An 11,082-nucleotide genomic window follows, 5' to 3' on the forward strand; every position below is an offset into this window, starting at 1 on the left:
AGAACTATATGCAGCGATGGTTGAGAGTTGGTTGTCTCGAATTTATTTATATTTTGAGTTAACTGGAGATGCCAGAGTAAGAAAGGAAAGAAAATTGTTTGTGGTAAGGTAGAGACATGGATAGGCTTATGATGCCAATAAAGTAAACGTCGGAGCCAGGTAGTTGGTACTAGAGGGGTAAAGCCTAAAATAGAGGGAATATGCTGTAGTAGATGGAGTTGGCGCCAGAGGGGTTTGGCGGCGGAATAATGGAAGAAGATGTGGTCGATGGATTCAGATAATGCGTGGCAAGTCACGCAGAGGGGGGACTGGATGGCTCCAATGTGATGAAGGTACGCAGAGGTTGGCAGACGTTGATGAGCTATAAGCCAGAGAAAAATGTGAAACTTAGGAGGGAGCTTAAGTTTCCAAATCTAGGTATATAAGTCCGGGGTTAAGGGAGTCTGTGTGAGTGCCTGATAGCAAGATTTGACAGTGAACCTGCCTGTGGGAGTGAGACCCCAAACGATCTGATCATAGCCCGTATTGCTGTTGGGAATTTGTGATATGTAGCAAGAGTTAATTAATCGCGTAATCTAGAGAGGTAGATCGAAAGAAAGTGAAAGGTAACATACCAAAAATAAACAACAAAATCAACTCTTTTTAAAGGAAAAGTCAATAGACTATTTTTTCGGAGATACACACACAATAAAACATTTACAAAAATATTATCATAGATTTAGGAATTCAGCTATAAATAGAAAACTTTTTTTCAATTTATTCTTTTATATATTTATTATAATTACTATTCAATATAGGTGAAAAGACAATTTTGTCTATAGCGAAATCTTTTAATGAGGGGCAAAAAGTTTAAATAAAATTTTTAATATTCTTTTTTAAAATAATTTTCAGTATTATTTTAAGTGAAAATAAAATCATAAATTAACTATTAAAAAAAGAATATTTTTGGCGCTTTACTCACTAACGTCTTTCCCTTCTGAATTCGAACCATCATTTCTGTTTGAGAAAGTTTGACACCGTTTCCTTCTCTTTAAAACTGAATTTCCCTCCCATGTCTCTTTCTCCTCACTACTGCTACTCTTCCTCTCCCTTTCACTGCAATACTACTTTCTTCTTCGTTGTCTTTATTTTGCAGAAAAATTATCAGAGAATTAAAGTGCAAGATGCCTCGCAAACGTGGATGTTCGTTCTAAATTCTTCTTACTTTCTGCTTAATTAATTCAAATATATATAGCATGACATTTTGTTGAATTTGGTGCCAGCGGTTCCTGTTGATGCAAAGAATAAGAGGATGATGAAAGAAGTAGTAACGGAGGAACCTTCTTCTGCAGCAGTGTCGCAGCAGCAGCGACGAACGATGCCCATGAACTTTTTCCCCCACCAGCCTCAGCCTCACCTCCAGCAATTACGTCAGTCTCCGTTTTCATTCAACTTCAGCAGCCAACAGCAGCAGCGACCAACTGATCAACCCGAAAATCTGGACAGATTTTTGACGAGGCCCTTCACTTCCTACACTGCTTTATTAACTGAAGAAGATGATTGTGTCCCTGGTCCTCTCAGACGCATGTATGACCACATTGATCAGATTACAAAATCCCACGTACGTAAGCGTCCTCTTCATTCATTTCTTCTATCGTCGTCCTGTCTTTTAATTTTGGTCAACATGTTTATTCATTGCAGAGTGGAGAAGTGAGAAACATGTTGTTCGATGTTTATAGGCGGTACTACAATAGTCTTATAAGCACTGTGAATCAGGAAGCAGAGAAAAAATTGATAGAGAAAGAAGAAGAGTTGAGGCAGGCGAAGACGAAAATTGTGGATATGGAGCAGACGATACGCCAGTTAACTTACCAGGGTCGGCACTTGCAAACAAGAATTAAGAATCTTGACATGAGGTCTGCAGCACAGGAAGCTCGTCTTTGTGCGGCTGCTCAAGCGGGGGCAGCACAACAACACGAGTCCGCCGAGTCCTCTTACTTTGATCCCAATAGGGTGGATCCTGTGGCCCCTTGCAGAGCCTGCTTCAAGGCAGAGGCGGCTGTCATTATATTTCCGTGTCGCCATCTTTGCGTCTGTGCATCATGCGCTGCTACTGTGAATGTTTGCCCTGTTTGTCTAACTCCCAAGTGTGCTACACATGAAGTCGTTTTTCCTTGATGCCCCATTTTCTCGAGTTAGAAATTATTAGTATATAAAGAGAAAAACAGAGTAGTCTTATTGTTTGTTCTTCACATTTTATTGACTCGGTTTTTACTTTAGCATGGATTAATCCTATTGCTGCAATGTATTAACCTTATTTGATTTTGTTTCTCTTGATTTACTTTGCGATAAAAATTGTTAGTCTAATTACCCTATCAATATCAGAATGCTCCCCCCGTGTGCCTGGAACATACTTTCGTTTGTATTTTTATCTTATCTTCGTTATTTTTTACTAGAAGTTCAAACTTTTGTTATGATATATATAATAATACAGATCGCAAACGGGGAGATACAGTGCAAACAGAATTTTGGAAAACAACGTAAAAACCTAAGTAGGACAGTTCGTTGAGAAAAACGAAGTAAAATACATTGTATGAATAACCAAAAAAAATTGAAGATATGACCTTCATATGCGTTGAGGATTGCTATTATGCTTTTGGATTCATACTATTGTTCAGAGAACTCGATCATGGCTAACCGTTGTCTGTCGACTAAGTTTTTAGTTTAGAATGAGTTATAAGTTAATACACAAAAACAATGCGATAAAAAATCCCTGGCCATTGCTTAGACAAGGCTTTTGTTCACTGAAAAAGAAGCAACTGCAATTCTGGAAACTGTACTACGAGCGATTCGCAAAGCTATCGTCATCACGCCCAGACTCTTTTTCTTGGTATGAGGTCCGATGTCTTTACCTGATCTATTTTAGCAGCTACAATGAAATCATTCACGCTCAAACCTCCTGCAATTAGAGAGTACCAAATTGATCATTAAAGAAGTTCAACACAAGTAAAAGGGACACATTCATCAACACTAGGAAGGAGGAATAAGATGTTACATATTTCCAGTAGGATATCATTATTTTGCGAAAAGATAATCAAAACCACATTGTAGAAGTAGAGTAGGCCTGATTATAGACGTAAAACATTCAGATTAAGAGAATTTCCAAAATATTTGCTAGTCGGAAAGTATCATTTCAAAATTCATGCGAGGGTAAATGATTTATGAATTAACTTGATTTTCGGAAACAAAGACAATCCCTCCCAGTGAACTGACTATTCTAAGCTTTCAGCTGAACGGACTTTAATTAAAGGGAAACACGCTTATATTGAAAAATAAGGCTTATATATGTTTCACAAGGGAACTTGGAGCAAGTTCGTTAAGAAACCTAATTTGCCAAGTGCTTTACCCTTTCTTGTTGTAAGTCCGCATGATTATCGCTTAGAACACCCTACAAATGAATTTGTAAACAACGGTCGAGATGATGACAACAGAAAGGCGGAAAGAGGGGGGCACAAAAAGGGGAAAGGGGGGGGGGGGGGGGGGGAGGGGGGGGGGGGGGGGGGGGGGGGGGGGGGGGGGGAGAGACTGAGAGAGAAGGTGCACTCACCAATGGAAGGAGTCCACAGCTCAGCATGCACTTGATTAGACTGCTCTAATTGATGAAGAGTGGGTAGGTGCCCTGTGCCTTCCACCACCTTGCCTATTCTATTGATCAGTTCAACCCCACATTCAAAGTCTCTTAATTTCCATGTACATTGCAGTTTAAGCACCCCATCATCATTTGCTAGTTTCCAACCTACAACCTGCAGCAAAATGGATGAGAGAAGAAACTGAGAAACAAATTGTGCGGTAGAGCAAGGCATGCTTTTCATTTATCCAAAACACAGTGTGGTCGTGTGCTATGTTATCCAATTCAACCTGACAGAGATCTTATGTTTTACTTGTTACACCACGGTTCTCGCTGATACAACATTACAGTAATTCTCTCAGCCAAACCACCAACAGACATTGTGATAACGAAATCAACCCACAACACGGAAACAAGACACAAAACACAAGACAAACCGAGGACCAAAAGGGGAACAAGTCTCGGCCAACAATAATACCACAAGAACGAGATGATACAAGGTGTACTTTACACCAAAAAACAGCCAACAACAAGATGAACACGAGATGATAAGACAACAACAACAAGATAACAACAATACACGGCTTTACTAGAAAAGAACACAAACACGATTACAAGAAGTGTAAGGATAGGAAGTGAGACATCAACTCTCACAAGAAGTAAGAACCTAAGTGTATGTGACACGCTAAGACCCTTAATACTTGTAATAGGCAACACCAACACTCTTACAATGCCACAAGAGGGCGTGAACCACTCAAGCGCCAAGATTTCTAACAATGTTTGGCAATACTAGCGATTCCACTCTAGCATCTCCCTCTTTTAGGATTTGATGGCTTTTCCAAGCCCTAAACTAAGGTTGTACACTCCTCACACTAGAAAGAGTTTGGTTCAAGTGTTACAACTTTCAATATCAATAAACAACTAAAGAAATAAAGACCTAATACTAGCCTATTTATAGACTTATTACAACATAAGTGAAATGTCCAAAAACCCTTAATGAAGGAAAGACAAAAGGCACCTATGGAGTGTAGTCCAAGTGTAGTGTATGGACGGTTTTTGGTGCATAATTAAGTCCTCTTTGTCTCTTCAATTGCACGCACCAAGTCTCGGGTCCAACGCGTACTCTCATAAGCCCATATCCGTGATTATTCTTGTATCACATTGATCTATTATTACCTTCTGAGTTTCCACCTGCCCAATGTAGTTCCATTAAAGGGTATTCTGTTAGAATAACAATGACAGACTAACAGAAAAATGACAGACCTTAGGCTCTAGCTTCTCGTGTTCAAGAACTTTCTTAATTGCTACAATTTCCCTGGCCCCTGGTAAATGATTCAAAATGTGAAATTCTACTGATGAATCTTAGAATTCGCAACCCCTCCAAAATCCTGGCTATGAAACAAGAAGAGATGTAAGAGGCTACATTTCTCTCAATTGATAGTCGTATAACCTTGTGAAGTACTTCAACTAAAAAACTTCCCCCAGTTCAACTTATATGACATTTTTTATCCTTACTTTTCAAAATGCTTTCCACAAATAAGTTTATTTTATACAAAGTAAACAACTCCATAACTTTCAACAATTCAAGTGGATTAAGCACTCAAATATGAAAGATGTTTTCCTGTCAAATAACTTTCCAACCACAGCCTTAAATTTCTTTTTTCCACCATCACTAATGTAATAATACTACATAAGTATCGTGCCTATGTTGGGGATAAACCCCGCCACAGAAGTAATATTTGCGGTAATATCAATAGAATAATAACGTAGCACCAAGATATGGTAATCAACAAAATTAATAGAACAACAAGGACACCGATTTTTACGTGGAAAACTGTTCTGAATAAAGGAAAAAACCATGGGACTGAGAGGAGTAACTTAATCTACTATAATGAGGAGTTTATACTTTGTAGGTTAGCGTAAATACAGTAGGAACCATTATACACAACACACAAAAAAGAAGCCCTCAGGAGTAGTGAAGAGCATTTCACATATTGTGTGAGAAAAAATAGTGTAAATTCTTTGCACAGAAATATCAGTTTCCTCTTGGTCCATTGTTTTTCCCTTATTTAAAACATTTTCCACATAAAATTCTTGATGTCATTATTTTTCTATTTTATTCTCATTATTTTATTGCCAATACTTTTGTTGTTGTCAAACAGTATTTTATAAAGTGAAAGGGGAGAAGTAGGACTTCCCCGTTTCAATATAAGTGTCTTACACCCCTCAACTTGATAGTAGCTCTGTAATTCCAGCATATTCTATATAGTTTGTTTAAAACCACAAAAAGGGTATACATTGTAAACATTTTTAATTTAATACCACCAGATTAAAAGGTCTCTTTTTATTTCTGTAAGTTGTGCGTAGCCACAGTAAGACACTTACTAAAACGGAGGAAGGAGTAGTATTTATTGTATGGGTAATTGGTATAGCTGACCTTGAGGAGAAGCTGTTTAGCTTCAAACTCAGACAAGGGAGTCTGACTGGGAGAGATGGGAGTGCATTCCTGTTGAGCAAGGGAGAGAGCAGAGGCAGTTGGGATAAGAATTTTGTGCTCCGTGCTAGCAAAACCCAAAACCTTTTCACCGAACTGGCTCTCTATTTCAGCTGGAAATGGATCTCTCGCCCCAAAATCACCTAATGGGTTTACATTGCAATATATTCTAGATTGAGTGGTCTGGAAATTGGGTGTAACAAAGCTAGCTGCTTTGCGTGAAAGGACAGGAGAAATTGAAATTGGTATAGAAAAGCAAAGATGAGTCGCAGTAGCCATGATAGAGATAAGAGGGTTCACAGCTCTGCTCTTACTAGTAAGGATATGGTGGTGATTTTATCCGCGGAATATTTGAAGGAGACCGTCGGTTTGAACATTAGCATCCGGTTCACGAGAACTTAAACGGGTAACTTCTGGATTTCTCAATCAGCTTGCATGTGTGTCCAACGTGGCAAATTGCAGGCCGTAGGTATATCCACATGGACAACCACAGGTTATGTGGTTTTTTTTTTTTCTTGGTCTTCGTTAATGTAGAATTATTTTATTTTATTTCAATCAATGTTTTTGTGGTGGTATTTTGGTCTGATTCCTTTTTGACTAATACGCTACAGTTTAAGCGATGCTCTATCGGTATAAAACTTTCAAATCTGTTAGGGGAGTGTTGGAATTGGAATGCGCAAATCCCCTCCGTTAAAAAATCACAATCCAATTAGTACAATATTACGAATTTAAATTATATAATGTTACTAACTATTTGTACCTCAACTATTTACCATTCATTCAAATTGCATAATCATTAGTTACACTACCACTTGTTTGGATGGTAGTTTATCGTAAATTTCATAATGTGTGGTACAGTATGGTATGATGTTGTACTATATTGTATAGTACAATACAATATTTGAATGAATTGTATCATCTGTAATTTAGTAATTGTTTTATTTGATGGTATAGTACTGTATCGTAACTGAGAAATTTACTATAATATCCTTAATTATTAGAATGTTAAATTTATCAATAATTTTTAATAAAGTAATTTTCCTCCTACCAATTTGTCACAAATTATGTCATGTAAATATATTAAGTTATTAAATTCATATAAATTCTAACAAAATGAATAAAATAGTAGATCAAAATAAATGCAATGTCAATCATGTGTATTTGAAGAATTCAAATCGGTGGCAGTATGTTGCACCTAAAGATTCGTGTTGGTCTTGGAAGAAAATTTGTGATGTTAAGGTAATGTTTAAGCAGGTTATATGTTGAATGGTTGGCTAAAAATGAACAGGACATATACGATACAGAGTGGCTATGCGTGGAGAAGGGGACCTAGAGTGACCTAGCTACATTGGAGGGAGGTATGGAACACGGGCAGCATACCAAAACACCAATTTATCTGCTATTTAACAATGCATCAAATGTTGTTAACGCATAATAGACCGAAGAAGATAGAATTGATCACGGATGAGATTTGTACACTGTGTTGAAGGATGAATGAAGATATTGATCATCTATTTTTTCAATATGATTTCTCTCAAATTTACCTGACAAGGATAATGAAGTGGCTTCAAATAATAATTAGGAATCAAATGTTGCAAGGTTGGTGGATGAGAATTGCGTGAACGGCTAAAGGTAAGGTGAGCAGGACGTTTTTATTGGCAATTACTGCTGCAACTATCAACTATATATGGAAGGCTCGCAATGAAGCGGTGTGGAATCAGAAGGTTTCTAGATAAAAAATAATTTGTAAGCAGATCCAGATGGAGTGTAAATACAATATCACAGAGATATTAAATAGAATGAAGATATGTTGAGACAAAAAATGAATAGAAGATATTCTAACAAGAATTGTTACTGAGAAGGAAGGGTAGGGAGATGTAACTACAATGCCTGGGTGTATTGGTTACTCTGTTTTTCATGTTTGTTATGCTTATTTTTGTTTTGTTTATTGATGGAACACTGGATGTATTAGTGTTGGGTATATGAATAAAGAAAATGTTGGTTTGCTTGACCAAAAATAAATAAATAAATAAATGTAATTAGATTCATGTTTTATTGTAACAAATTTTATTTATGGTGTTTTGAGACCTGACATCAACGACAAGTACAAAGTTTGAATGCATCTTTTGTGTATGCTACAAGTGTGTTTAGTATGGAATCAGAAAATTTTTTTTCTAGGAAAATAAATTGTTTCTTTATTATTTTCTTGTATTTGTTACGTAAGTAGAAAAATATTTGTATAATTTATCACAAAACAATGAGAACAGATAGGATGAGAAGGGTGCGGCAAGAAACATTGATATTTAAAAAAAAAATATCTGACTGTGGAGGTAGTAGAGTGGGTGAGGGTGGGGTAAGAAATTTTTTTGAAATATTTTTAAAAAATAAGTTTTTTTAAAAAAATATTTGGGAAGGGGGTTTTGTAGGAGGTGAGGTCAGGGTTGAAATAGGTGGAGTGAGATAAGAAAAAATTTAAAATTTTTAAAAAGAAATTAAAAAAATAATTTTTGGAGGGAAGAGAGGGGTGGGGTACGAAATAGAATTAGATAATATAAAATAAAGATTAAAATAGGATTATATATTAAGTAAGAATATGATTGGAAAAAAAAAAGTAAATTTAGATACCACTAAATTGATGATTATTTAAAGTGCGGGGTTTCAGAAAACCACCATTCAAACAGAGTATAATAAAATAATGAATAGTATATTTTGCATCGGGCAAGAAAAATTTAAATAATGCCAACAAGACATATCTGAGGAGGTGTTTTGTGTGAAGGAGATGCATCATTTAGTTGAAACAATGTAAGTTAACCGTCGGAATGCATCAAAATGACTTTAAATTTCATTTCAGAACACAATCGGACCATTCAAAAACAAAAGGGTAACTAATGATGGACATCTCTCTCTCTCTCTATATATATATATAAAGGAGACATTGGAGGATGCTTATGTGGCACCTCTCAATTGTCTCTATTTATATATTTTTTTCTCCTTTTTTTGAGAATTTCTCTCATATATTTTGTATTTATGTGTTAAAAAATCCCCCAAAAATGCTTAATCAATTTTCATAAATCTAATAGTATTTATTTCAATTGATTAACTTTCACTAATTTAACATAATTGTAGAGTGGTTTCAAATCTTTTCATCTTTCCGTTTCTTCTCACATTCTCATTATAAAGTTTACATATTTTTTATTTTTTTTATTTTTGTAAAACATCAAAGAGTGATAATAAGGAAGAGTAATAACAATATGTTTATATTATTCCTTTCATATGTTGTTTTCACAATATCATTTTGAGAATGCTTCTAAACATATTTGTATATTATTTATATCAATCTTGAATTTTTTCATTATTTTAGTATGTGTAATTTTTTTTTCTAATTGACTTATTTTGGTGTTTTTTTTTTTTTTTGAAATTATTTAGGTCTTCAATTTAAAAGAGCATGACAATCTAACGCTTGTCAAAGTTGCCTCAATCTGACTGTGGATTAATGTACAAATTTAAAAGAACATGTATCATATACTCTCATGGATGTTGTGTTTGAAATATATATAAGGTAATGTGATATATGCTTATAAACTTATCCAAACAGACTCATAATATAATTTTTATGCTGGTATGTACCATAATTTTTTTTATTCTTGATTGATATAATAGTTTCATTCTTTCTCCATGTTGATACTGTTCGTTAATCTAAATTTATCATATTAACATTATAATAAGTGTCTGCAACATGTTGTTGGCTCTTCAATTATCAACCAATATACAACAATTTACTAATTGTAGAGTTTGTCTATTTATTTTTTCTTCAATTTATGTTTAAAACATAAACAAAGTAATGTCGTATCTCTAACAAGTTTTTCTTCTAATAATTTTTATATATCCAAAAAAAATGAAGAGTAATATTGATTGTGAAATATCAATATCTATGTCAAAGATATTATCCTCATTATTTTTTTCTTTATCCATTTACATAATGTTTTATTTTTGTATCAATTGAATTCTACTACTCTTTTTGGGATATATAAGTATTTGATTGACATTTAAATGCAATCATTGGATCAGAATGTATGTCTATTTTTTGTGCATATCGATTTTTAATTTAAAGCCCTATGCGTGTTTATGATGTGAAAGCAAGAGTGGAATTGGACTTAATTTTGCATATGGTGAGTGGATGAGTGAAGTTGATAAATTTCATTTTTGTTCCAGACCTAAAAGTATTCTGTTTACCGTAAAACTAAATGGTTCTGTATATAGGAAAATGATTTTCCAATGACTAACTGTTCCAAGTTATTCTTTTAACTCTTAACATTGAGATATTAAAGTTTCTATCTTTGAGTGGTTTGTGATTGTTTGAACTTAACAAAAAATGATGAGACACTTCTCAGCAATTTGACTTTCAAATGTTTAGTAAACGAGATCAAGAATTGACAAATGCTTAAATTATGTTTAGTGGCTTCTTGAGGTATCTTGCTCCGTGAACCTAGCTACTACTGAAGCCCGATGAAAAACGTTTAAGTAATACGTATTTTGTATAATTTTTCCTCCCATCGATATGGATTATAAAATTTGAATAATATCTTTAACATATTTTTCTATTGAGAAATTGTATTTTTTTATCACCGTCAATTTTGAGTGACAGTCATATCATATGTTTTCACTGTGACAAATTATAAATATTCCGTTTTGATAATTAATTGAAAAAATTTGTCCAATCTTTTAAGTAGATATATCTTTTGCTAACATGAAATATTCAACAGACACAATCCTTAGTATAGCTAATATCTATCCTTGAATAAAAAAATTTCTTTTTGTGTGTTTTCGTAATTATGATAGTTTGAATGTTGTTTTTGTTTGATTTTTTTTAGTAGGATGTGAATTTGGTATACTAAGCTTTTAAAAGCTATTTCTATGTGTTGTATTATTTCAAAATTATAGGGTTTCAGATAGTACTAACTAAAATTAATACGAAAAGTTA

General features: G+C 34.4%; 2 protein-coding genes across 2 annotated transcripts; one reads left to right on the plus strand and one right to left on the minus strand.

Annotated features, from left to right (window-relative positions):
• Positions 1-280: 280 nt before the first annotated feature.
• LOC107874139 (probable BOI-related E3 ubiquitin-protein ligase 3) lies at positions 281-2,157 on the plus strand. Its single transcript, XM_047408432.1, has 3 exons — positions 281-332; positions 1,263-1,600; positions 1,681-2,157. The coding sequence occupies exons 1-3, from the start codon at positions 281-283 to the stop codon at positions 2,155-2,157; spliced, it is 867 nt and encodes a 288-aa protein (XP_047264388.1).
• Positions 2,158-2,610: 453 nt separating this feature from the next.
• On the minus strand, positions 2,611-6,661 carry LOC107873095 (probable pterin-4-alpha-carbinolamine dehydratase, chloroplastic). The gene is made up of 3 exons (XM_016719820.2): positions 6,045-6,661; positions 3,587-3,782; positions 2,611-2,938 (listed from the first exon to the last, which is right to left on the minus strand). Exons 1-3 carry the CDS (start codon positions 6,378-6,380, stop codon positions 2,847-2,849), a joined length of 624 nt encoding a protein of 207 aa, XP_016575306.1. The 5' UTR covers positions 6,381-6,661; the 3' UTR covers positions 2,611-2,846.
• Between the last annotated feature and the right edge of the window lie 4,421 nt (positions 6,662-11,082).

The sequence above is a fragment of the Capsicum annuum genome, chromosome 3 (genome assembly GCF_002878395.1).
Source record: "Capsicum annuum cultivar UCD-10X-F1 chromosome 3, UCD10Xv1.1, whole genome shotgun sequence".
Classification (NCBI taxonomy): Eukaryota; Viridiplantae; Streptophyta; class Magnoliopsida; order Solanales; family Solanaceae; genus Capsicum; species Capsicum annuum.